This window comes from Triturus cristatus, chromosome 5_2 (genome assembly GCF_964204655.1).
Source record: "Triturus cristatus chromosome 5_2, aTriCri1.1, whole genome shotgun sequence".
In the NCBI taxonomy this organism is placed as follows: domain Eukaryota; kingdom Metazoa; phylum Chordata; class Amphibia; order Caudata; family Salamandridae; genus Triturus; species Triturus cristatus.
The window spans coordinates 619,817,754-619,845,704 of record NC_140588.1 but is presented as its reverse complement, the minus strand read 5'-3'; the positions used below and the strand labels follow the sequence as shown (position 1 = coordinate 619,845,704).

Sequence of the window (27,951 nt, the reverse complement as noted above, 5' to 3'; positions counted from 1 at the left end):
GACCAAAGCTATAGCTATCCTCCATAGATAAGCCCAGAGGGTAGCAGAGGAGGCCAGACCCAAGGACATTTCTCAACCTTTGCCAGTGTCATACCAATTCTACTGGCAAATTATGAAGGAGTTATTCAGGTTGGTTTTGAACCTTGGATACGTCTGACCTCTAGAACAACAGCAGTGATGCAACAAATTTACTGTCCTGCTGTCTTCAAACCCAGTTGATCTTCTGGCCCTCCAAAATGTCAGTTGGCTAGAAACTTCCCCATAGACTGAAATGGAGTTCCCCCCTGTCCCTGGTTCCCCATAGATTACATGTCTTCATGCAGTATTTAGAAAGACAGTGAACGTCTTCGAGATTACTTGCCCACAGTAAAACAACCAGCCTCTGCGGCATCATGGCCCTTTTTGCGGTGCTTCAGCCCAGCAACGACAGTCAAAAGGTTCATTGCCATTAGGTACAGACCTGTGCTGGCAGATCCTGTCTTCCTCTCATCCCACCTCCTCACCAAAAAGCCTGGCGGTTCAGGCTTCGTTCTGCACAAATTAGAATCCATGTACATTTCCTGCAGTCTCTCCGGATACGTTGTGTTAATCGACCTCCAATTTTTTTGTTCCCCACCTGCTCGCTTTCTATATGCACACACTGTATGAGATGGCAAGCTTGGCAGTCCTGAGCCTCTCAGACCACCTGAACTATCACTGTATTCAGCTGGTTATGGGTGGCCAAAAGGTCAGATCATAAGGGCAATTCTGATGGATACGTGTAACTGCAGATTACTCACCTTGTAAATATTCCTCAGGTATCAGACTAGACCCGGAAACTTTAAAGTAGTGAGTGCATCAGGAGATGGTGCAGTGCGGCTCTGCACCAATGTAGTTCTGATCTAGAAGTGATGAGTGGAGCCACATATAAACTCCATGATCTCTGATGTTCGTTACTTTCTTTCGCTACTTCAGATGTCACCTCCTAAGAAAATAAGGATCAAGCTGTGTAGATACGGTACGATCTCAAACAAATATCTGTGACAGAGCTCACAAAGTATCTTGCTGATGCTTGGGGTCTGAGTACAATTTCAGGGCTAATGATTACTTAGTCCAGAAAACTTGGTAGGGTATACAAGACTGCAAGGTAAAGCTGTATATCAAACATCGGAAGAATCCATGTTGTGACTGGTTGAATTAGAAAGGAAGGTTCCGTTCCTACTCCCAAAGTTATTCCTGCAGCATATTCTGGTCTTGATACAAGTCTTTGGGTAAATCCAAGAAGAAGCATAAGAAACGACAGTGGGAATCAGCCCCTTCCCTCTATTCTCCGAGTCCAGTGAGGGAACAATGGGATCAACGTGCCTTCCGGTCATGCGCCCAGTTACCATCGGAGATGATCCTTAATCTAGTCCTGATGCACCTGGTTTTAAGGGTCAGTCGACAATGTTGCAAGTGAAAGACTTAAGGGAGGCCACGCTTTGCATTTGCAGCATGTTACTGGTTTCTTCTAGTGTCCCTTTGCCCCAAGGAACCACAGGAGTCTCCAGTCAGACTTTCACCTGGTGGTCCAGCATAGGTGCCCTCTCCGCCCCTTAAACCCACTTCGAGTTCAATATCGACTCAGTTGCCAACTTTAGGTCTGGCACCATCTTCTGCATCAGTTCCCTTAGCATCAATGCAGACGCTGGAGGATGATATGCAACCTATTATCCTTTCCGACTCGAAGCAGAATCCACCACGACCTCAACCGAGGATGCGACCCAGATCCACTGGAATGCTGCTTGCAGGCAACCCTTCTGATTCTAATCATTTTTCCTTACCACATGGTGTGGCCCATACTTTGCACAATCTTTTTTGCACTGACTCCTCAATTTTGATCCATGGAATGACTTTGTCCACCAGTATATTTTGTCCTCCCTGTATGATGGAGAAAATTGATATTGTGAGGAAATGCAGTTTATCATGTGGTGTGGTTGTGAGACCTTGCTGTGTAGTAAACTCACAATCCTGTCTTGGGTTTAGTCTGGCTTGTTAGCAAACATCTAGTGAACTGGGCTACCAATTCGCCCAATCAGGCTTCCTCTGCTTTTGAGGCCCTGTGCTGTGAATAGGAAGTCAGCCAACTGTCTCTGCTTCTAGCTGGGCTACTGGGAATGACGTATCCATGAACAGGACACCACAGCCCTCTCTTTGTTAGCTCAAAGAGCAGCGGGTGCATTCCAACTTCAGTGCAGCCTCTTTGGCAGGTCCAGCAGGACAGTCCTTTTGTCTTCTTCTCCAATCCAGGCAAGATCTAATTTTGGGGGCCAGGTATGCCGCTTTTATGTCCATAAAGAGCTACCTGGATTTCTCCCACTTGATGACCATGTCTTGTGAAGTGTGGCATCCACCTATTCCAGGGTTCTCTATTCTGCCAACTGCCAAGATGGCTGAACCCCTCTCGTTGTGTGGAGCTTTATAGCCCACCATCTCTCTGGACTACATGCCCATGGGAAAATCAGATTGACTCACGTTTTCTCCTAGCTGTCCCTGATGCCCTTCTGTCTACCTAGACAAAGGAACAGCCTCTCTTGTGTGTGCTAACCGTTTTCCCATCAAAGGCGGCTTCCACTTAGAAGCTCACCCTTTGGGCTCACACCCTGTTGGCTTTTCCTTCCAGGACAAGGTAACCTCTCCACCCTCTGCAGTAGCTTTTCTGGGAATCATTTAAACATTTCCACAGGAGGCCAAAAGTCTGTCTTAAGGACATACCTTTGTGTGCAACCGTAAACTGGCACTTGAAACCTTCTGCAACAAAGTGGCCACTTATTAAAGTTGCACTTTGTCCACCAGTGACATTAAATTTGATTTACCCATTAAATTGGGCTTGATGCATGGATTCTTTTGATACCTTGAAGTGCCAACTCTAGTAGTCTCATTCAGAAGTTAGCTTGGCTAAGATGTCAGCCTGTAACTTTTAACAGTAAATACGACATTGGTGGTTTTTACTGTTAGGGCCTTAAAAGCTTAAAACTACAGGTCCAACCCAAAAGCATAATGCACCCTACCTTTAGAGCTCAGTAGGACTGCTTTAGAGGTGACTTAGAAATGTTAAGAAGGAATGTTTGGGTTTTGCCATTGCTTGAAATGGCACAGTAGAGTTAGCATGTTTTAAAACTGCTCTGCCAGCCAGCAATGGCAGGCTCTGAATCATGCTTTTGTTTTGTCACACTCTTGGGCGACCCTGACTTTCACACACTCCACACTTGAGTTCTTGGTGGTGCAGGTGTCTACTATTAAAGCCAATCGCAACTCCTTCACCACCACCCCACCTGATCAACAGAAAGAAAATCGAGACATTTGGCAAGTGCACCTTTAACTCCGTAAGCCTTGCGCTGCAATGAGTAAATGCATTGGTTTTCAAGGATGCTACTCTCATGGGACATGCCTCAAGTTTTACAGCAGTTCCAGATGACCATAGGGTGCCCCTGAGCCAAGTTATCTAGGGTGGCTGTGGCTCTACTAAATTGTAATTCTCTCTGGCTTGGTCATGACCCACTGTTTAGGTTGGGCGATTGGTATGATAGTGTCACTTCTGCACCATGCCTGGATAAGGCTTACAGGCGTCTCTAGGGATGTCCAGGCATCATTAATGGACATGCCAGAGTTCCCTGCCCCTCCAGAAACCACAGCCACAAAACTGCATTAGTGTGTCCTTTCCAGTATACAGCTATCATTTCAGAGAAATTTCCTCCAGCCGAGGCAACCAATTACCGGAGACAAGTGGGTCCTTCAAATTGCACATCAGGGTTATGCCCTGCCATTTCTTCCATTCACGCTGCGCGTTCCACCATTGTCAGGGCAGCTCATGGAAGACAACCTGTCCATCTTGCAGCAGGGAGTGCTGGCCCTTTTGGCCAAAGGGGACATTTAGAGGGTCCTGGTTTTGGATATAGGAGCGATTGCTCCCACTACTTGTGCTGAAGGACGGAGGCCTTCATCCTATTTTAGATCTCGCTCTCTCAACACTGTCCTACAAAAGAACAATTTGAAAATGCTCACGCTAGCCCAGGTCCTGGCTAAACTTGACCCCGGAGACTGCATGGTAGTGTTGACCCTGCAGAGCGCCTATTTCCATATCCTTGTGCTGTACACCCACAGGCATTGACCTGGAGTTCACAGTGGACCAGGAGCATTGTCATTTCACAGCACTCCCTTTTGTGCCTTTCGGGTGCTCAGGAATGTGATTGCGGGGGTAGGTGCAGTACACCTTCGGAGAGGTTGTGGTTACCAATCTCCCCTTACCTCGATGAATGATTTTTGAAGCCAGGCCAGGCAGTCGTCAACTACCTACAGATGACTGCAAACTTCATATTATTTGAGTTCTTCATTAATGACCGTAAGTCACACCAGATTCCTTTGCAAATTCTCCATTACCGCCCCTCCCCTGATTTGACACTGGTTATCGGTGCATCTTTTCTGGGTTCGGGAGTCTGTCTGGGAGAAGTGGTGATCAAAGGCCTCTGGTCCAGCGGAAAGTCAACTCCACATCAATTTGAGCTGAGGGCAATTCTCTTGGCATTGAAGACCTTTGTGCCTACCATCAGAGGAAGGCTGGTGCAGGTGCCCGTGGCCAACACCACTGCCATGTGATACTGCAGCAAGCAAGCAGGGTGGGGTATTGGGTCCTGTGCCAAAAGGCTCTACACCTCTAGAAGTGTCAGGCCTGCCAGGGAATTTCTGAGGTTGTAAACCACCTGGCGGGATCTCTAAATGCCACTGTGGAGTAACTCAGCTGCTATCGCTTAGCAGGCCATGAATGGCAGGTTCATCTGCAGGTGGCACAAAGGATTTTCCATCAATGGGGAGAACCATGGCTCTATTTTTCCCCCACCGCAGAGAACGTGCAATGACAGCACTTTAGCAGGTTGGAATTCCCAAGACTATTTTCTCTTCGAGACTCATTCCACCAGGATTGGATTTCAGGACTACTTTTATGCCCATCTGTCACTGACTTTCCTGCACCAACATCGAAGGATGATCAAGATTGGCAGGGCTCAATCCTCTTAGTGACACTGGATTGGGCCAGGAGAGTGTGTTCCCTAAAACTCCTGGCCATGTCCATCTGTCCTTGCGCCAAGCTGCCGCTACGGGAGGATCTTCTGTCACAGCAGCAGAGCAGGGTGCTGCACCCAGTCCTGTGCAATTTGTATCACCATGCTTGGACACTGAGCAGAGACAGTTGATTTCATATGACCTTCCTCCCGAGGTCGCTAATGTCACCCTTGCTTTGAGACGGCACTCTGCAAAATCAGTGCATGCAAGTTGTTAGGACACATTTGTGGCGCCCACCAAATTGATCCACTGCAAGCCAAGTTCTCTGAATTGTAGTTGTTTTGTCTCTGGCCCAGCAAGCTTTTGCTTTGGGCACTGTTAAAGGCTGATTGTCATTATTTTTTCCAGCTCAATCACTCTGAGGGAGAGCGGATCCATCATATGGACCCTAATAGAGCACCTATCTTTCATATATATGGCACCAAAGTACTGTGGATAGACAATCTGCACTTTTTGGGATTCTCTTGGGGAAAAGAAAGGAAGGCAGTGCAAAAACGGACGATTTCCTGATGGATTGTTCTCCTTATTAAGATTTGCTACACACTTTAGGAAGCGGCTTCCAGAAGGTTTACAGGCTCCTACCATCAGAGGCAATGCTGCTACCACTGCACTGCCACCTGGTGAGCCTGTCCTGGATGTTTGATAGTCAGCTACTTGATCTTCAGTGCATACATTCACTAGGTCCTGCAAGACTGTTTGTGTATATATTTGGACATGGTGCAGGATCTCGGGGGAGCAAAGCGAGTACGGGCAGCGGCATTTTGCACCCTCTGTAATCTATTGGTACCAAGATACAGAGAGTTGCAGTAATCCAGTCTAGAAAGAATAGTAGACTGGATGATCACGTGGCGTGTTTCTATGTCAAAGAACCAGAGTAGCAGATTCAGACCTCGCAAGAGCCCAAAGCAACAGCCCGCCACAGTATTTGTCTGTGCCTGTAAGGTAAGTGCACTATCTAACCACACACCCAAGTTTTTTACAGTATCCTTGGGGATGGGAGAAACTCCCAGCACGGTAGGCCACCACTGGTCGCTCCAAAGATGTGTATCCCTACCTACGAGGAGGATCTCTGATTTACTTGCATTCAGCTGCAAACAGTTATCTGTCATCCATTCTGCAATAACCACCATGTAATTTCGAAACTTGGTGACATGTTGATCAGAAGTATTCAATAGGGAAATAACAAGCGGAGTGTTGGCAGCGTATGAGATCATTGAAAGGCCTCTACTTTTTGCAACTTCTGCCAGGGGTTCCAGGGGTTGAACATAGATATTAAGAAGTGTAGGGCTCAAAGCCGAACCCTGGGGAACCCCATGATGGACGAGCTGGTTCTGGGAACCATAAGGTGGGGAAATTACTTGAAAAGATCTGTCAGATAGAAAATACTCAAACCAGTTAAGAACACTGTCTTTTAAGTGCATCTCCTGTAGGCACTGCAGCAGGATTTTATGAGGTACAGTGTTGAAGGCGGCACTGAGATTGATAAGAATCCGTGCAGAGGTATGGCCTTTGTCTAAGTTATTCCCCAATTGTTCAGTCACTGCCAGTAGAGCAGACTCAGTGCTGTGGCCAGGTCTGAAACAGTTCTGTGCTGGGTCAAAAAAGTTATTAACCTCTATAAATTTAGTGTGGATAGAATTGATGTAGGACTCTGTGACTTTAGCAGCGAAAGGAAGGCGTGAGATCGGGCGAAAGCTTTCAGGTTTGGAAATGTCTAAGGTAGGTTTTTTATTAGCAAGGGAATAACCTGGGCATGTTTCCAGGAAGTAGAAACAACTGCAGAAGTCGGGGACAGGTTTATCAATTCGCAGAGCGTGGGAAGAAGTACAGGTAGGAGTTGTAGAAGCTTATCAGGCTTAAAACGATCAGCTGGAGATCCTGATTTGATCTTATGGCAGAGAGTCTTTAATGTCTCAGAGGAAAGTGCAGGAAAGGAAGATAAAGTGCCTGAGGGACTGATGCAATCCGTACACTCTTAGCAGTGGACGGAAAAGATTTGTAGATGTTCTAAACTTATTTAACAAAAAAAGTAGCTGAGGCCTCACATTGAGATTTGGAGAGAATAGTGGAGGCCCTTGCTGATGGAGGATTTTTGATGTCGTTTAGCAAAGAAAAAATGCTTTTTGCCGGGTTGGTATGGTTCTTAATTTTTTTCGTAATGTAGTCAGCACGTGACTTGCGTATAGACTTATGATAAGTCTGAACAGCAGAACGATATTGTGTTTTGAGGGCAGGATCATATTTGCATATCCAGGCCCGTTCAAGAACTTTGCAATCTTATTTCATCTGGGTTACCTTTTCATTAAACCAGGGATTTGTGTAGGTTCTGCACCGTGATGTAAGTTTAGCAGGGATATGTTTATCAAGGGCCTGTGAGCCACTCATTAACACAACTATTAGCTACCTCCACATCAGGCAGTTGGGGCATTTGGGAACATAGAGTATCAGCGAGAAGATTGGCATTTAACTTATGTCAAGGGCGTTTTAACAGAGGCTCAGGGGGAGTGCTTGGAAACCGATTCTCATAAGGAAGTGCTATCGAGATGAGAAACTGGTCGGTCCAGGCCTTGGGAAGGGTGGGCAGGGTCCCGAGAGACCGTATATTCAAAAATACTGGCTCTAGAAGGTGCCCCGCCCGATGAGTAGAGCTAGAGACAAATTGGATTAGTTGGCATGCAGCAAAATCTGCTAAAATGTCGGCAGTCTCACCGTTTCGATGGTCCTTGAGATGGAGATTGAGATCTCCAATGATATTAAAATTAGCGGATTTCGTATCCAGTATGGAAGTGGAATTAATTAATTAATCCCTAAACTGTTGGAGGGTCCGGGAGGGCAATGGATCAGCAAACCTGTCAAAGTAAAATTATGATTTACAGACATTTTATAAAGTCAGCTTTCGCAGTCCACGACTGACTCCTTTGACAGGCTGCAAGCGTAGATGGTTTTGCAGATGATGGCTATCCCTCCTTCCCTGACATCCTCTCTGTTAAGTGTTTTTATTACATACCCCTGAGGAAGTGCCATCTGCCGCTCCGCCACAGTAATGGGGGTGAGCCAGGTCTCTGTGAGAAAAAGGTCTGGTCTTTCAGGTTGGACCAAATCGAACACATCAGCGTGGTGTTTAACCAGGGAGTGGCAGTTCAGACTGAGGATTTTAAAAGCCTGGGAAGAAGGCTTTGCGGCATGGCCGTCAATGCTTACGTTATAGTGACAGTGGTTACAATGAGACAGACAATCGACTGGGCCCCTAACCTGGTTAATGCAAGAGTTCCAGGTAGTTCTCAGTAAGAGAAGTTCATTGGAAGAGTTGATCAGTTTGTTTGTGTCTGGATGGGCAGAGTGCCTGGCAACGTCCAGGTGCAGACGGGATTGCCTATGCCGCGCCTTTGGCGCACCAGCGGCGTGTCCGCGCTGTGGCCGTCCTGAAATGGCCGGGGGGGCACAACTGGCTCCTCCCAACCTTGCATCTGATCGGGCAAGGCCACCCAATCGGTGCAGACAGTGCCGAAGGCGAAAAAAGGCCTAAAAACACAACAATGCTAACAGCGATAATTAAAAAATGACAATACAACTCTCCAACGTGCAAAGTATAATTAAAATAGCAGGAACTGTACCGAGGTCCTGCGCAATGCAATGCAAGTATATTTAAAATACCAGGAACGGGACCGAGGTCCTGATCAGTACACACACACTAGCTGTGTTACAGAAAATTAAAGTGGAATTAGCGCAGCCGCGCTGCGGTTGTCCTGAAATGGCCGGGGTGCACAACTGGCTCCTCCCAACCTTGCATCTGAATGGGCAAGGACACCCAATCAGTGCAGCCGGTGCCGAAGGTGAAAAAAGGCCTGAAAACACAACAATGCTAACAACGGTAATTAAAAAAAGTGACAATACAACTCTCCAACGTGCAAAGTATAATTAAAATAGCAGGAACGGAACCGAGGTCCTACGCAAAGCAATGTAAGTATATTTAAAATACTATGAATGGGATTGAGGTCCTGATCAGTACACACACACACACACTCTCGCTGCGTTACAGAAAATAAAAGCGAAGTCACTTCCATAGTAGAACAACATTCACACGGAGATGCGCAACGCCACCTACTGGTGCGCAGGAGTCCGGCTTTAAAGTTTCCGAATCCAGTCTCAGCCTCAGGAATATTCACAAGGTGTGGAATCTACGATTAGATAGAGCAACCATCTGAAAGGTTGAAACTAAAAGTAAGTAACTTGTTTGCCTGTATGTTGTAGATTCTTTGGCTAGGGCCATGGGGTTCTCGGTAGCCCTGAGGTGGCATGAATGGCGTTGGTTCCCCAGATTCCCTTGAGGCATGCATGCAAACCTCAAGGATAATGCTATTAACTTGCCTGTTTGGGATCAATTTTGATTCGGTCTTGGAGACTTTCAAGGCTATTCGGGGTGCTGCCTGTTCTCTTGGCCTCCAGTGTATGGGATGGAACTACAGCCAGTTGCAGGTGTTTAAAGGATTCTCTGAGGGCTTTCCCTTTAACCCGTGTCAGCCATCTCAGCTCGTCCAACAGTTTAACCAGCTGCTGTTCCAATACAGAAGATGGGGCAGAGAGAAAGTCATCAAGACCTTTAACCCCTCCACTGCACCAGCATAAAAGCGGCTTCAGCTTCGCCTTGAAGGATCTTCTGCAGCCAGTTGTAAAGCGAGGTATCCTCCTTTCTACAAGCCTGGAAGGCCATATCGTTGGAGCACACGGTTTAGCAAATAGTATAAAATGGATAAGCCCTGCCCTTTGGGAAAGAGATCTGTGAAATGAGGTGGGCAATTTGGAGAGAGAGAGCGCTAGAGAATAAGGCATACAATCATTCAACTTACGCTATACTTGGAGCGGTGGCATGCAGAGGATGAAAGGTAAGGAGAGGATAATTCAATAGAATGAAACAGGGAACATATTTAAAGTTTTAAGTCCAGGTAACTTATTTATGCAGAGTTTTAGAAATATAGTGGGATGAGGCCTTTGGAGATAGTATACAACCAGAGACTGTATTGTAGCCCTTGTATAGCCCTTATTGCTACTTTGTGAAGCGCTGACACATATTCAAATTGATAACATCCTACACCACTGAGGTGTGTGGATGGAAGTGTGTTGTCTTGGCTTTGGGTCTTTTATGGGAAGTGTTTTTCTACGTCCTTCGTGATGACCATCTTTAATGGATTCACATGCAACCCAGCCACGTCCCTACAAAGAGGCACACATTATTTATTCCTGCTAGTGTTTTCAAACCTAAACTATTGTGACGATAAAGGAATTAACCATGCAGTTCAGTAAAATGGTGACATTTCTTGCCACCAGTCCCACAGGGTTGAAAAAGGGCATTCATTGATGTCTCAGCCATGACAGAATAAATTATAAACTTCAGCTCAAAAAATGTCCCCAGTGACCGCAATCCTGCTAGGAAAAGTGGCTCATGGGATTGATATAGCCAATGATGTTGAGTAAGGCAGTTTTCATGCCACTTTGGAGTAGCAATGGACAACATGAGCAGATAGCTGTGGAGACTTCCTGTACATATGGCAGAAATCTGAACCATGATGGCTTCTGGTGGGAGTGTAGTTCCCAGCACCCTGGCCTCATTGGCTTCCGTTTGTGTCATTTTCAGTGAGGTGGACTATCTTCACGAGTAAATGCTCAGTTGTTTCTATTGCCCATTGGTGTTGGGCACGTCCATTGAAGGCCAACTCTAACTGCGTTGATTCTGAAGTGACCAGGATACTGCACACACAGGCTTATGAATCGAGAGAGAATACCCAAATGGAAAACTTGGATTACAACAAGTAAATTTTGTTTATTCACAAAGTTTGCTGCATACATCAAAGTTATAAATAAGCGACACATTTTTTTCACATAATTTTTTGTTGACATGATTATTGATAATCCTTCATTTACTCTGACCTCCTTTCTAAGTACTTATCTGAATAAGTTCACCTTAAAGTTAATTCTGTATTATGTGACCTACCAGCATGGATTTGTTGTTGAGAAGGGCCCAAGTAAAGAAACGTCTGTTTTTCCTCCTACAGGGCAAGCTGTGGAACTGGTATTTGGAGTATCTCTATATGCAGGGAATGCAAGGTCTGAAACTCTTCATTGAAAGCAGTGTCAATCGGATTTCCACCAGCTCCCAAACCCAAGTGCCATCGAAGGGCCTTCATTCTTTGCATCAGTCACAGAAATAGTCAATTTAATGTTTCCCAAACATTGCACAAAGATGTTCACAGGAATTATTTTTTCGAGTACAGACATTTTCCATTTTTGACTCTCACATAAATTGAAGTATTCCATGTACATAACCCATCAGCTAAAGGATTCTGAGCAGCTGCAGCTTTTGGCTTTATTTATCACTATTCTGCGCTCATGCTTTGGAGTCATTACAAACTGATCGTTTCTGCTTTCAGTGTTATTTCTGAAATGCAATATTTTGTATTTAACATGCAGGTATGCTCATAATTGTAAACAGTGTAAATGTGTACTTTATGTAAAGTTATTTTCTAATGGCCTTCCTATGGAATGCATCCGTTTTATTCCTTAACGCTCAGATCAATTGGTGGATCCAGTATATTGTGTACATACTTAATTGGAGTTCATGGAGTCTGATTCTGTGATGGTCTGAACTGGCTTCAGATTTGAGTTCCATTTTCGGAATCCAACAGAGGTATCAGGAGGTACCAAAGATGTTCCTTTTTAATAGCAACTGATTAAGTGGGATTGGTAGAGAGGTTGAAACTGTCTTTTTGGACTATAAACATAAAAGCGATGAAATTTGGAACAACCGTATTACTGTGCGCTTTTATATGTGTTGCAGCTATCAATAAAATGCACACATTCACTATGCGCTCCTTGTGGTTTGTTCAGTGTTGTGGCTTGGACTGTTCGAAACATCTCATAGAACCCTTATTCAACAGTTAGGTTATAATTAATTAATATCATATGTTCTTTTATATTATCCAGAATGTGTGTATGTATATATATATATATATATATATATATATGTGTGTGTATATATATGCGTGTGTGTATATATATGCGTGTGTGTGTATATATGCGTGTGTGTGTATATATGCGTGTGTGTATATGCGTGTGTGTGTATATGCGTGTGTGTGTATATATATGCCTGTGTGTGTATATATATGCCTGTGTGTGTGTATATATATGCCTGTGTGTGTATGCGTGTGTGTGTGTGTATATGTATATATGCATGGGTGTGTATATATATTCACTGAAAAAAACCATAGGTTTCAGGGAAGGTTATAGTTAGTTGGACATTTCACTTGTACAAAACCATTGAAATTCCCCCGTTATAGTTAGTTCAGCTAACTAGAACTCGCGCCCCCCAATGCACTGCTGATGACGTCACATATTACATCACTCATGACATGGTCAGTGACATCACTCATGACATCACTCATGACATCATCCATGTGACTGTGTGTTTCTCTAAAGTTTAAAAATGTTTAATATATATAGGGAAAGGCGTATTGAAAAATGAGTGGGTGTATAAGTGTCTGAATGGAGGATTTACTAGGTGCGTGACTGACTATAAGTGAGTGATTAAACATATCTTACTGAATGCATGGGTTAGTGACTAAACTGTGTGAATCTCTGTATCCGTCTGTTGGTGTGTAAGCGGCTGCATGGGTTTGCGAATAACTACATGAGTGTCTATATGAGTTATTGATTGATTGTCTGAGTATCTGTATGGGTGCCTGAGTGTTTGTGTGGGTGGGGTGTGTGTGACTCTGTGCATAGATGTGAGTGGGTGATTTACTGGGTGCATGGTTTCAAGAGTGCATCTGTGATGGACTGTATGGGTGGGTGGGTGAGTGTGTGTATGGGTGTGTTAGTGAGTGAATGTATATCTCTGTGGTACATGTGTGAGTAACTACATATGTGAAAGGCAGTATATATGTGTGTTAGAGTATAGAAATGGCTATAAGTGAGAGTGTGTGATTGTGGCTTTATGGATGAGTGTGTGCTTGTATCAGTGATTGTATAAGAGTGTAAGAATGTGCTAGTATTTGTATGAGTAAGTGAGCTGGTGTGTGTAACTGTATAGGTGAGTAAATGGGAGTGTGATTAATTATTTGCATGACTGACTAGGTGTGTGAGTACTTCTATGGATGAGTGGCGGTGTGTGAGTGTCTATATAGGTGTGTGAGTGCATATGATAGTCCTGCACTGTGTGACCATAAGTATGAGTGACTGTACAGGTGAGTGAGTGGATGTTTGTGTAGACCTAAGAATCACTGAGTGGGTATGTACTTATTGGTGTTGGAGTGTCTATGGTTTTGAGAATGACAGTCTGTAATTTATAGTGGGTGTATCAAAAGTTATATTAGCGTGTGACGCCATCAGCTGTGCATTGCGGGGGCACAAGTTATAATTGGCTGAACTAACTAACGGGGGAATTTCAATGGTTTTGTACGACTAACTATAACCTTCCCTAAAAAACCTCTGTTTTTTTCAGTGAATTTCTAAGGTTTTTTAAATGCTAATTTCTAACTATAACGTGCCTGAAACCTTTGGTTTTTGCATTGAATTTCAAAGGTTTTTTAAATGCTAATTTCTAACTATAGCGTGCCTGAAACCTTTGGTTTTTTTCTGTGAATTTCAAAGGTTTTTTAAATAAAAATGTGTAAGTATTATAGTAGTTATACCTATATTTTTTTGTAATGAATATCTAGATTTTTTTTAACTTTCTTTGTAAATATAATATTTATTAAGCAATATTATATATTTTTCTGAAAATTAATTAAAAGAATTAATCTGAAATATAGTATAATTTTTTATTTGAATTTATTTATACATTTTTAAAATTGTTTTTGAGGTCTCGCACCCACAGCGTACCCATCGCTGCGGGTGTGCGTTTTAGCCGCTATGTTGAAAGTCATGAAGGATCCGCGTACGGTGTGCGACGGGTGCACGTTTTCCAGTTACGTCAAATACGTATAATATTACGTGGTGTGCGTGATGGGTTTGCGACCGATGTGCGACTACTCCCGCGTATTCGCAACACATGCACATTACGGTACGTGATGCTTGCGCGGTGGCGGGCCCTGCGTGACGTCCTATGCGTGCCTGGGCGCGTTGGGTGCGCGCATCCTTCGAAAGTTTTTATATTCTAAAATTATATGTATGTGTCTTTAATGTACATATTAGGGCAAGAGATTATCTAAGATATTCATAAAAATAATGTATTTTTACTTGTAATTAACTTATATTATTTGCAAATATATTTTCGCGAAGTCGCGTCGGGTTCGCACTTCCTGAGCGTAGGGTGCGTGAATCCCATGTGACCTCAAAATAAGATTTGATAGGTTTATAACATTTCCCACTGTAAGTATTGAAGGACCCCACCCATTTTATTCATTCTTGTTCGAGCGTTTTCAGAGGAGCATCTGTTCTTCATCAAGAACAAGTTTGGCATTTTTTTTTTTTTTTTGAACTTCAAAAGAAAATGGCATCACAACAGGACCAGCAGGTGGAAGAATCTTCGGATGAATAACTGTTGGTAGAGGATCCACCTAAGAAAAGGCCAGAATCGGTGGTGTGGAAGTTTTTTTCACTTATCCACCAGGAGAAAAAAAAGTGAACGCTACCAAGGTGACCTCCATAATTTGTGACAGAGTACTTTCAAGAGGCAGTCAGAAGAAATACTCCTGAGGGACTGCCAGTATGTATAAGCACTTGCATACTCCGCATCCTCACAATCTGGCTCGGGAAGAAATGAGGCTGCTAAAAATCCACCAGCAGCAGGAGCAAGTACATCATGAGCGTCAACCTCCTATAGATATGCGTCCAGAATTTGCCTTTTTAGAGCATCACTGTTGGAAGTGCAAGAAAATTATCTGCTACGGAGAGCAGTCAGTAGATGCAGTTTGTGCTGCTCAACGGAATCACCATTGTTAGTTTATTTATGTTTTGTTTTGTTTTTGGAATGTCAACTAATTCCAAAAGTTTTCTGTTTACTTTGTACATTTTTTTTAGGTTTCTGAAAAAACACCCAAAAAATTCAAAATTGTTCAAAAAATTGCAAAAAAAATACAAAAGAAAAAAAAGTTTTTATCAGAACTACCTTAGCTGGTTAAAAAAAGAACTATAATTGTATGGTAATGCCTTAAAGTTTGCTTGAATATGTGTACAGCATGATTGACTGAAAGAATGCTTTAGTAGTGTATGATGAATTTATTGGAGCAGATGTATGATGAAATGCTGTAGTGTGGCACCGCAAGCCCTTTTGCTGCACTACTCTGCAGCACTTCTGAAACACAGGCATGCGACATATTTACATGAATATATCGCATCTCTGTGCTTCCCTCTCCACTGGCGCACAAACTGTAGCCATGTGCTAGCACAGGCACCCTTGCACCATGGTGCAAGGATGCCTGCATCATGGGCAGATTATTTTTGTGCAGGAAGGACCACCTTCCTGTACAAAAACCATCACGGAAGGCGTTTTACTCCTTCAATGTGTGGCGTAGTATGCATTGAAAGAGGAAAAAATGAGGTGAAATGAAAAGATTTCTCTTTGTTGTGCCTTGCTACGCCACCTCTAGGGTGGTACAGCATTCACACACATGTCCAGATTTATGATTTCTTGTAAATCTAGACATATCTGGTTCTGTGGTTGTTGTGTGGAAACATACACAGTAACACCCATGGAATGCCCCTTCAACAGAAAGTACTGCGTATGAAAAGGCTGTATTTACAAGGAGAGGAAAAACTATGCAGGGTGGCTTTTCCTCTTGGTAAAAATGGAGGTGCCCCCAGCACCACCACTACGTCCCAAAAAGTGATGTAGTAGTGGCGCAGGGGGCTTGTAAATCTGCTTCACAAGTACTTGCGTATTGACAGAGTAATACGATAAGTACATAGTGCTGGATGGGTAATTGAGGAAGTGCATGGGAGTAACAAGAGGATTCCTAGACTGCAAGGGTAGTAAGTGGGAATTTGAATGAATGTAGAATTAGTATGTACCTGGTTGGAAGTTTGCATGTTACTGTACAGAATATTGGAGGTGTACGTCTATTAGTGGCTAAGCCACTCTATAAATACATTACTAGTAATTGGAATGATTACAGTGCTACAAGTAGAACACATGGTTAATTTATGAGTGCTGAGGTATTGGCGGAGTGATAGGATAAGAAGATACTGCTGGTATTGGCAGAGTAAAAGGATAAGTATAGTGGTGGATAAGTGATTGGAGAAGTATATGGGATAGACATGAGGATACCTAGACTGTATAATTAGAGTGCTGGTAGTTAACAGTAGTGTAAGTTTATAAGTGCTTGTGTGTTGGCACAGAGATTAAATAAGGACATGGTTCTGTCAGGAAGAATGCAGAAGCGGACAGAGTGATAGTCTGATTGAGGCACTGCATGAATACTACCTGGATTATTGCAAGGATGAATCAGTACTGTGCTGGGGGTTAGGGGCCTGCATACATTGTGCACATTAGACTGTAGCACTGCTTGTCTTAATGCCTGAGTTGCTCTACAAGTGCATGGATAGTGACTGGATACTTACACTGCTGGTACTTCACTGCAGAGAGAGTTTATAAGTGCTTGTGTGTTGCAACAGAGATTACATAAGAACATGCGTCTGTGGGGATGATTGCAAGAGTGGACAGAGAGTGACAGGCTGATTGGGGCACTACATGAATACTACCTGGCTTATTGCAAGGGTGAATCAATAGTCTGCTGGTGGTTAGAGGCCTGCATAGATTGTGCACATTTGACTGTAGCACTGCTTATCTTAATGCCTGAGTCGCTCTACATGTGCATGGATAGTGACTTGATAGTTACACTGCTGGTAGTTGACTGCAGGGACAGTTTATAAGTGCATGTGTGTTGCACAGAGATTAGATAAGGACATGGTTCTGTCAGAATGATTGCAGGAGTGGACAGAGTGACAGTCTGATTGGGGCACTACATAAATACTACCTGGCTTATTGCAAGGGTGAATCAGTAGTCTGCAGGAGGTTAGGGGCCTACATAGATTGCGCACATATGACCGTAGCACTGTGTGTCTTAATGGCCGAGTCATTCTACAAGTGCATGAATAGTGACTGGATAGTTAGTATGTTAGTTGACAGCAGGGAGAGTTTATAAGTGCTTCTGTGTTGGTACAGAGATTAGGTAAGGACATGCTTCTGTCAGGATGATTGCAGGAGTGAACAGAGTGACAGTCTGATTGGCGCACTGCATGAATGCTACCTGGCTAATTGAAAGAGTGAATCAGTAATCTGCTGGGGGTTTGAGGCCTGCATACATGTGCACATTTGACTGGAGCACTTTGTGTCTTAATAACTGTCATTGTGCAAATTTAGAATTAGGATCTGTAAAAGAGAAGAAAACATACAGTTATGATATATAATATTTACAACACAACATAATTTTACCATTATATAAATTTAGTTTGCCTTCTTTTCTCTTCTCAGAATATATTGAATTTCACTATTAATAGTGATTTCAATGTTACTCATCAGCGGGCAAAAAAAACCAATCCGTAAGATTGTTTAAAAAAAAAAAAAGAATCTGTGTCAAAAATATTTTTAACATAGTCAACTATCTCTGCACATTGCATAAAAATAACATCCTCAATAACATAGCATATAATGCAAGTCTCGCGTATATAAAATGCTTTTTTCTAAGAACATTTTGGCAGTATAATATCAAAGAAGATGAACAATAATTCAGTCAACAATTGTCTATAATTTCCATATACTCTAAATGATGTTCTTTAAAATATTTGCTGTCAGAATATCTCAGAAAAACTGCTTAATTTATATTAATATCTTTCCTGTAGGCCAAATGATATTCCTGAAATCCTTCATACTGAAATTGTCCAAAGTATTGGTATTAATCCATATTAACATATTCCCAATAGGCCGAATTATGTTCTTAGTACTTTGGCTTTAAAAATATTAAGTATGAATTTGGTAATTCCTTAGGCAAATGATACTTAAAAACCAAATGAGCATCATTACAATATATCCATCCTTTATTGCATTTTAAATAGACTGTGTAATGTCCATATGTTGTAGAAGGTCCATTGTGGAAAATAATTGCTACTGCTACAAAAGTTCTTCCTGATATTGATAGTTGACTTGCTACAACATTTTTAATTAAAGTTTCCAATTTTCTTCCATCAGCTGTACAACGTTGTATCATTAAAATTATATATTGTCCAAATTTTTGTATAAATAGTGTTGATAACATTTTTGATTTGCATTGGCTACACCATGTTTTGATTTTCTGCTTTAATTTGTTGAAAGACACTGTTTTACAGTCTAGTATTGTTAAATATATAAATCTGTGTCTGTTAGTGGTAGAAGTAAACGTACAATTTTCCCATTCATGTTCCCATTTATAACAAAGTCCAAATAGATTTTCAATTTGTATTCCTTCTTCTTCTAATACTGCAAGCATATACATTAGAAATTCCTGAGCATCTTGTTGCACATTCTGTCTAAATAGCGTAGAACCAGAACACATATCCAAAAGCTTCCTGATATCTGAAACAGTTTGGATTTTACTTTCATCAGTTATCAATTTTTAAAAAGTAGAATACAACAAGGAACAAAACCTTTTTTCTCGATTTTCTATAATTTTCTGTAGCAGATTTTCGAGAAAAAATACATTTACCACTACATTAGCATAGTAGTTGATACCAGAACTATTTTCTAACTGATATCCGACAATCTCTTCAATAGTGTCCTTTTTCTTTTTGCTTGGATTTTTAACATTATCCTGTTTTTTTTTCTTCTCTTTAACTTCACTACAGATATTCTCATACCTTCTTTTTCGACCTACTACACGCTTTTCATATACTGGATATTCACCTAAATTGGGAGCATACAGTCTCCTTAACCGATTATACTCTTACACAATTTACATCTGCACTAATCTTTCTCTCATCAAAATCAATCAAATACAATCCAGATAAAGTTCTGACTCTGGACAAAGCAACATATGCCATACCCTCTTTAAATACGATACTTCCAATATTTCCCAAAGCACTGTCTACACTTAAACCTTGAGATTTATGAATAGTCACCGCATATGCCAAAGAAAGAGGTAACTGTTTTCGACGAACATACAAATCTTTAACAAGCAAAAAACGAGCAGAACAATGAGCAATTTGTTTTACTTCTTCAATCTGATTAAATTTGATTTTCATATATTCAATTCTATCTTTTTTTGATAATTAACATAATCAACAACTTTTCCCATTGCTCCATTTACTAACCCTTTTTCTACATCCAAATTACGTCGTAAAATAACCCGACAGTTTACACATACATATAAATTATTTTCTAAACCAGCAGTTTTAGATATAGATTTTTCCAAAGAATCCAATTTTGTTTTCAATTTTTCTGTCAAAATAATAGTAATTCCTTCATGCTCTATTTTATCAATGGCTTCCATTTTTATTATTTGTTTATTTTCCAGCTGTAAAAAATTCTTCATTAAATATACATCACTCTCGCAGTGTTAGCATGAGGCATATTATAGATTTATTTTCTGCAATTTTTTTGTATATTTTTGCAGGATCTATATTTTCATTTGGAAATAAGTTGGTAAGTATCCGACTTTGCAAAGCTTCTTTGCCATGTTCTGTCAATACTCCAATTCTTATATTTTGAAGAATGGTTCCATAAACTTCATCATTTGCTTGTCGCATATTTTTATGAGTTCTTTGTACTCAAAATATGACCAAATGTTAACGTTTCCAACACTTCCCAAAGACTTTCTGGTATCTTCATGCACAAGTGTTTTAAATACTGGTTGCCCTTTTACAGGAGTAAGTTGCAGTAGATCACCAAAAACTATCACATGTTTTCCTCCAAATAAGACATCGTATTCTGTTTTTAGGTCGAGCCTAGAGCAGCGCATGCGCTGCTTGCTCGACTTTTAGTAAGGGGTAAAAACAAGTGACAAGTCAATAATTAGAAGTTTAATTTTCTTTAGCACTCTTGAAACTTCCAGGTAGCTTTTGATATTCCAATTTATTTTGATGTTCCACAGGTAGCATTAGTAAACGATGTAATGTAATTCCATGGCCGGCCTAGAGCTTGAGTGCATGTGCGCGGGCGTGCACTTTGCGTGCCTCTCTCCGCGCTTCAATTCCCTCCCCCCCCCCTTGTGTGCCTCTCTCTGTGCTCCAATTCCCTCCCCCACCACAGATCGCGTCACTCTACTGGCCTCAACTCCCGCCTCTCTATACTACAGCAGGCCGCGTGATCACTTTCATCAGTTTCACTTTCGCAGCATTCATCAGCTTCACTTTCGCGGCCGATGCTTGTTTCCCGCGTGGCCAATGCTTGTTTTTCTTTCCTGACAATCAAAGTTCTAGGATAAACTGGAATAGTCGGTTCTCACTTAATACACATTGCTTCCGAAGAATTGTTTTGGTCATGATTCTTACCAAGACACAATGCATTACATTTTTTGCATGCACTCCTTTCTCCTAAATGAAAACATGTCAAAGCTACAGGAGCGTGCAAATTTTTTTTTTTTAGCTTTCTAGACGATCAACTATTTTGAACCTCACTTAAAAGTTAGATTTGAATGGCCTCGTTCTGGATGCCCTGGTGTCGGGCCAAGAATCTCGGCGGGTTGGTTGCATAGGGAAGGGTAGAGTTAGCCTGTTTTGCGAGGGGCATCATTAGAAGTTAAATTTCACTTAAGTAGACTTTTTGTTAAAGGCATTCACTTTGGGAGTCTTTCGTGATGGTCATTAGTCTTCTGACATGTATGATAACGACAAGGTAAACCCTTAGTGGGGAACCTGGGAAGATGATATAATTGCGTTCTGCTAGTACATTTTTGTGATAATCTTGCCATCGCAGCTGATAATCCCATCCGTTCTGTCATATTGGGCTTTAAAAAAACTGTGAAGGGCACTTATTGAGTAAGATGTCTGTGTCTTTAGGACCGGTGATTAGAAAATGTGAAGTGTAGCTTAATCATTGGACTCGGAAAACCACAGCCTTTTTTGCTGAAAGAAGTCTTGATTGAATCTGGACCAGTTCAGACATGCTGGGAGGCTTAATTACCTTGTACCCCCACTCCCTCTCTACACATGCTCTCAGAAAACCCTCCATTGTAAAAAGTTGTTTCTCAGGTTAGGCTTCTTTCATCTCTGATTTTTACACGTGACTGCCAGTCTAAGTCAATCTTGAGCTGAACAAGTGGAATGTTACCCAAGACTAGCAAGAAAGCCTCTTTATCTCAAACCAAGCGCCCCACTCCATATCTGCATCAGAAATAATACTCTCATTATGAAAAAATCCACGGCATGTCCAGTGCCTCGCACTGATGAGCACCTAAAAGGGCAAAACATGACTGTGATTGTCAAACATCTCTGAGCTAAATCTGCGGACAGCAACGCCGTGTCTGAACATCAATTTAAGAATGAAAAACGCTTAAATACTTAGTGATGCAGGAACGCTACACAAGTCTGAATAATAGATCAATAATAAAAGCGCTCAGGGTGCTATACTGACCTAGAACTTGCCATTACACTCTGCGGATCAGTGTGAATGGCTCCTGCCATGTTCTGCTTTCATGCGCAGAAGATATATTTAAACAGACGAGGGGTTAAGCCACATAGGTGGATAAAAACTCATTAAAAAGCCTTATGGTTAGAGGCCCATTCTTCCTTCTGTAAAATTGATTGTAATGTGAAATCTGCGAGACAGTAAGCAGTGAATTCTAAAGGAAGCAAAACGGGATTCTGGCAACATAAAATTTCTCCTTTGCACTCTGGTACCAAATGTGCAATCGTTAGGAGACTTTTTTCAACTAACAAGTTAAAATGGGACACATTTGTCTTCACTTTTGCGGTACAGTGCGTACACGCTCTACCCAGCACACAGTTGCTTCAAACAGTATATTGCCATTTGAGCCGAAGCATTGCTTCTCCTTGACAACAACAAATGCATGAGCTGTCTTAGATATATGTAGCTTTAAATATTAAAATGTGTTACTCACCTGGTTGCAAGACTCAGCTGGTCAGACGACTTCAGCGTGCATGTGTTTGTCCTTCCTGTAAACTCAGCGGTCCGATGCACTTTTCACTCCATCCCCTGGTGGGAAGCAAGCGGACTGTGTCCATAATTAATGAAAACAAGCATTGGCATAGCCAATAGGTCTTGCCTTTGGGACCTTATAAGTGTTGAGCCATGCAACAGTTGATGTTGTTGCACCAAGGATATTGTGCTGCATAACTAAATACTTATAAGGTCCCAAAAGCGAGACCTATTGGCTATGCCAATGCTTGTTAAAATTTGCTGCATTCTTAAATCCACAAAAGCAAGCATTAAGTTTGAGACCATGCTCACCTCATCAATAATTAGAAGTTTAATTTTCTTTAGCACTCTTGAAACTTCCAGGTAGCTTTTGATATTCCAATTTATTTTGATGTTCCACAGGTAGCATTAGTAAACGATGTAATGTAATTCCTTTAATGTTGTGTGCTGCCAATCCAGTTGGAGCAGTTACAACACAAGACAAATGTGAGTCAGTTATTTTCTGTAGATAAGTGGTCAAAACCTTAATCAAGAAACTTTTTCCTGTACCAGCTTGACCACTGATATACATTCGGATAGGTTGAAATGATGTGCATGTGCATTCTTTCTTTTCATGAAGAAAACCATGGTCGATCTTTTTCACTTGCTGATATATTTCTTTCTGGTCACTATTTAGTTCTTCCAAGATTCCCAAGTCCATCATATCTTCTTGAGTTTGATGCATTGCTGTTTCCACTTCACTCATGGCGATGGCTGCTTCATTTTCAAGAATCGGTTGTCCGAAGTGGATCCTGACTCAGTGCAGCAGAAATTTGACTATCTTGAGAACTATCTCTAGCAATCTCAGCTGCAATAATAGTAGCTTCTTGATCGATTTCTTCATTCAACATTTTCAGATAATTTGCAAAAACTGTGCATTCAATGCTAACTTTACATGCATTGAAAGAATCTTCATAGCACTCAATCTCCAAGTAATTCTAGTTCTGTACGCCAAGGTTTGAAGAGTTGCAAAAGGGCTAAATAATAAAATTCTCTTATCAGGAGTATCACAACTCAGTTTCCTGTGATTAATCATATTTCCTTTACTATGTTTCACCAAACATCCTTTTGAACCAATCACTGCATATTTTCCTCTATGTTTTCTGTAGTATTTTTCTTAAAACTGTAAAATTGCAGCACTTCATAGAGACATATGTTCTTAAGATGACGACTTCTATTTGGATTGTATGTATCCAACATGTTTGTTTTGAGAATTTCTGTACTTCCCGGTTCATTTATTGCTAAATATTCGATTTCTTGTATAGGTTAAAATACTCAATTTCGCGTTGCAGCAAGACCTAGACTCACCCAAATGATGCTTCTTGACTTTGAATATAAACTTGCAGACAACCGATCCGAGCATTCGTACGCTCCAATCTCTCGATGGGATAACCTCTTCAAACTAAAATTATACAATTTCTTTCTTCTCGTGGGAAATTTCTTTCAACTCCGTCTTTTCTGATTTTGTTATGTATGATGTTACATACCGAGCCACAGAAATTGAATTATCCGCAACATACTGGATATCCATATTAGCATTCCACATTGACAGTATAACTGGATTATAATTATTAATATACTTTGGTTCGTCACTTCTTTTCAAATTAAAAGTATTTTTGGGTGATTTTCTAGTGATGGTATGTCTCACTGCTGACATGAAACTGTTCACTCTTCCTTTTGATATTACTGGACGTGGAAATCCAAAACGACATTTGGTATAAAACTTTTCCTTCGACTTCCATTTCCGGCGACAGTATTTCCCACATCGATGATTTTGAAACCATAACACTTGTTGCCTTAAGGTGTTTTCTTCTGTTCTTTTAGGTATAGCACATGTAACATAATCTTCAATAAAAGGTAAAACAGTGTCATCAAAATCAGTTCCAAATTTGGGTGCATCCTTGATCCATAGAAGCATATATATATGAGGAGCACCTCTAGCTTGATACTCCTTTCTCCAAAAAAATCAATAACTTCTCCAAGTGGAGGATTCTTTTTGTTGCAGATAAGACATCATAGCTTTAAACCTATGATTGAAATATCTACATACATGTACAGGATACAAAGAACACAATTCTCCAGGAGTCTTGAATTCAATGTTTTTAATATTTGAATTTCTTCTTGAAGATACTGAAGTAAATCATCCCATATATTCTAGCACAGCTTACAAACCACGTTGGAGTTCCTAAATTCCTTAGCATGCTTTTAAGTTCTCCATGACGACGATACCAATACTCATTAGTACCACTCTGACATGCAATCAAATTATTCAGTTGAGATTCCAAATGATCATCTCTCTGATGTACTTTTTCCATAAATTCCTTTGCAGAAACATTTAGAAGATGTACTCCTGTTTTTAATATGTGGTTGACTGCATAATAAAGTCCAGACAAGTCACTCTCAAACAAAAGATGAAATATATATGGGATACATTGTCGAAATCTAGGATCTTCTGCATACAATCTTGTTGTCTGATATTCTGATGCAGGAATCTGTATTGATCGTTCGTCATATCGTCCACCTTTTCCAGTTGGGAACAGCTGCGGAAAACAACAAGCTTCCAAACTCTTTTCCCTAACACTCCAGGGATTCCCCTTCGCTTTCTTCATTTGGAATAATTCAATAGTATTCCCCAACAGTTCTTTAGAATGTAAAGGATGTACACTATAATGTTCATATATTTCTTCACTTTTCGACATATCCACTTTCTCAATCTGACCACTTGACATTTCGCTATTATCTCCTAAAAGTATTTCTTCTTCCACATACACATTCTTATAGAAATCATTGTTTTTTATAAGATACATTGTTGCCTTTTGCACTTTCCTGACATCCACTAACTCCTGCCAGATTTTCTTACTCTTAGTAGGAACACCATTCACAAAAATAATTAAGGGTTCACTTTCTTCTTTATCTAAACCAATAGTTTAAATATTTTTCTTTAAATCTAGAGGTAAATATACAACTCTTCCTTTTAATCCTCTGTAAATCTTTGGGAGGCAATTTACCTGTTTAAGGCTCCATACGAACAATGGCCTGAAACAGGTGCACAGATTGAATCCGAGTAGACTTATATGTGTTTAAATCCATCAGTTCTGGAGGAATAGCTACCAACTCCAAATCATTATGGACAGCTCTTCCTGGCATTTTATTATCATCTAATTTGTTATAACAATATTTACATATACGTTGATTAGTACCTAAATCAAAGCAATCCTCTACCAATAAATAAGTTGCAAATTCCTCCCACTTATCATTATATTCTTTTTCACTTTTTAAATACAGATCAACAGTCCTAGTCTGATACTTATAGTGAGTTCGTTGACAACAAATACAAGTATAATTTTGCCTTTCACACGAAATTACCTTAAACTTTGTAATTTCTTCTTCAAATTTCTCTGTACTAATCCTTTCCACGTTTCTTCAATGCATACTTCTATCAATGTCTCACTTTGTCTACTTTCTTCTTCAGGACCAAAGTAACAAAACTCTCTTTCTTCACAAACTTTTTTTTACATCTGATACTGACCCATGCACAAGCGCACTGTTTAATTCATTTAAACATATTGCTGGCCTTTTTGTGTAATACAATCTTCTGACTAACTTCCGCATTTGAGAATGATGTACTGCTAACATTCTAAAATGATGAAAAACACTTTGACATACTTTTCTAGAAAGGCAAGCCAGAGAATGACCTTGCAAACCAGTATTTTTTCTCACTCTGCAAGGATCTAGTCCTTGCAACATCTTAATCTTTTGTTTAAGACTTTTTTTTACTATACTCTTGTAAGAAATTCCGTAAAATATCAATAGATTCTTGACGTTTACTGCATATACTACTAAAATTCCAAGTATACACTGGGGCTTTAGTACGTCTCCCTAGAACTTCATCAGCTACCACTTCCTCTACATTTCTAAGAACCATTTTTTCTTTTTTAATTGGACAACCGTATTTAACCTCATAAGCACGACCAGTGGTATCAACTGCATGCAATAATCTATTGGTTTGAAAATAGCTCCCTTATCTCTGTGTCTTATTTAATTCCATCTTAATGGGAACGGATCCGCCAGATTCCTGGCGAGGCGCAGAGATAGTCTCTATTCACAAGAAAGGCTGCCCCCTACTGCCGTCCAACTACAGGCCCATTAGCCTGATAGATATCACCCAGAAGCTGATGGGACGAATAATCCTGGAAAGAGTCCAGGCCTGGGTTGAGGAAAATAAGATCTTGAGTACTCTTCAGGCCGGCTTTAGGACGAGCACGTCAACTATTGACCAGATCTTCAGACTTCAGGTCCTGTATTGGAAAACAGTGAGTGTGGAGGGTGGCAGTCTCTACCTCATTTTTGTGGACCTGAGGTCTGCATTTGATCTGGTCCCTAGGGGAAAATTGTGGAGGGTACTTTTAGATCTTGGCATCCCAATATACCTCCTGGATGTGTTAATAAGGCTCCACTCAGAAACCTATGCCCAAGTCAGATGCGGGAAGCATGGAGAATTGTCTGCTCGCTTCCCGGTAAAGGGGGTGCGCCCTGGCCCCTACCCTTTTTAGTTTATACATAAATGGGCTTATAGATCATTTATTAGGTATAAAGGATATTGATGCCCCAAGGTTAGTTACAGGCCGGGTACCCGCATTGATGTTCGCCGCTGACACCTTGTTGGTGTCCAAGACATTAATGGGTATCCAACGTACCTTGGATGGCTTCGCCGATTTCTGTGCATCAAGAGGCCTGGAGATAAATCTATCTAAAACTAAATTTATGATTTTTAACCCATCCAGGCAGACCCGTCCAAATCCAGTATTGGATGGCATACCTTTGGAATGAGTAAAAACCTTTGAGTATTTGGGCATCATCCTTGTGGAACACTTGGAATGAGATGCCCAAGTAGCAAAGGCTGCCTTAAAGTTGACACAAACGGTGGGTGGGATCTCGGAAATGCACAGAGTATCTGTGTACAAGCCTGCTGCTCCAGTTATAGAAATTTATAAAGTACAGGCTAGAGCGGCTTCTATGTACGGGGCGGAGCTTTGGGGGCATTTTAGGCCCACAAACTTTATAAGGGTGGAGCACTCATTTATGAGGAATTTGTTGGGATTGCCAGTTAGCACTCCGTTAGTACCTCTTCGGCTGGACCTAGGGCTTCTCCCTATTGAAGAGGGAGTGGCCTTAAGGCCACTTACCTACTGGAGAAGATTATGGTCAGTTCCTGAACTAGCTCCCTTTAGAAGTGTGTTCAGGGATGTGTGGGCTGAAATTAGAACCAGGAAAATCCCGTGGTTAATTCATATTAAGGAACTCTGTAATAGGATTGGCTTACCCGAGTTATGGGGAACACCAGAAGTAGTGTGCCCGGCAATATCTAGGGCCGATTTGGAATACCACTATAGGCACCACAATCTATTGTCTCTTCACGTGAGCTCTACAGTTGGTAGACTGACATCTCAGTTCCTCCAAGTAAAAGAGGATTACAAAAAGGAGGATTTCCTTGACCTGATTAATCCAGCTTCGGCAAGGAAACTGTACATGCAATTTAGGATGGGTAGTCTGCCGCTCATGTTATTTACTAGTAAATGGGACTTAAATAAAAATACTGAGTGTCCAGCGTGCAAATACCATCTTGAAAATGAGATCCACGTCCTGTTTTTTTGTCCCAAATATCAGACTGTACGTAATCGTTGGGTGAAACCTATCTGTAGGAACCTTGGCTTCAGAGAATGTTATAAGGCCTTGAGAGTATTAAAATATGATACGCACCCTCCTATCGTTTT

At 41.2% G+C, this 27,951-nt stretch overlaps 1 protein-coding gene across 7 annotated transcripts in view; it reads left to right on the top strand.

Moving 5' to 3' along the window:
- Positions 1–27,951, top strand: part of CENPI (centromere protein I) — a 708,963-nt gene that overhangs the window by 545,266 nt on the left and 135,746 nt on the right. For 6 of the 7 annotated variants that reach the window (XM_085607722.1, XM_085607716.1, XM_085607717.1 and 3 more), the window contains one exon: positions 11,127–11,932. The exons of the other annotated variant lie outside the window; for it this stretch is intronic. In XM_085607722.1, the coding sequence (XP_085463848.1) occupies positions 11,127–11,282 (156 nt within the window). In that variant the 3' untranslated portion in view covers positions 11,283–11,932. Of the gene's footprint in view, positions 1–11,126; positions 11,933–27,951 lie in introns of those variants that run through there. 7 annotated transcript variants of the gene reach the window in all.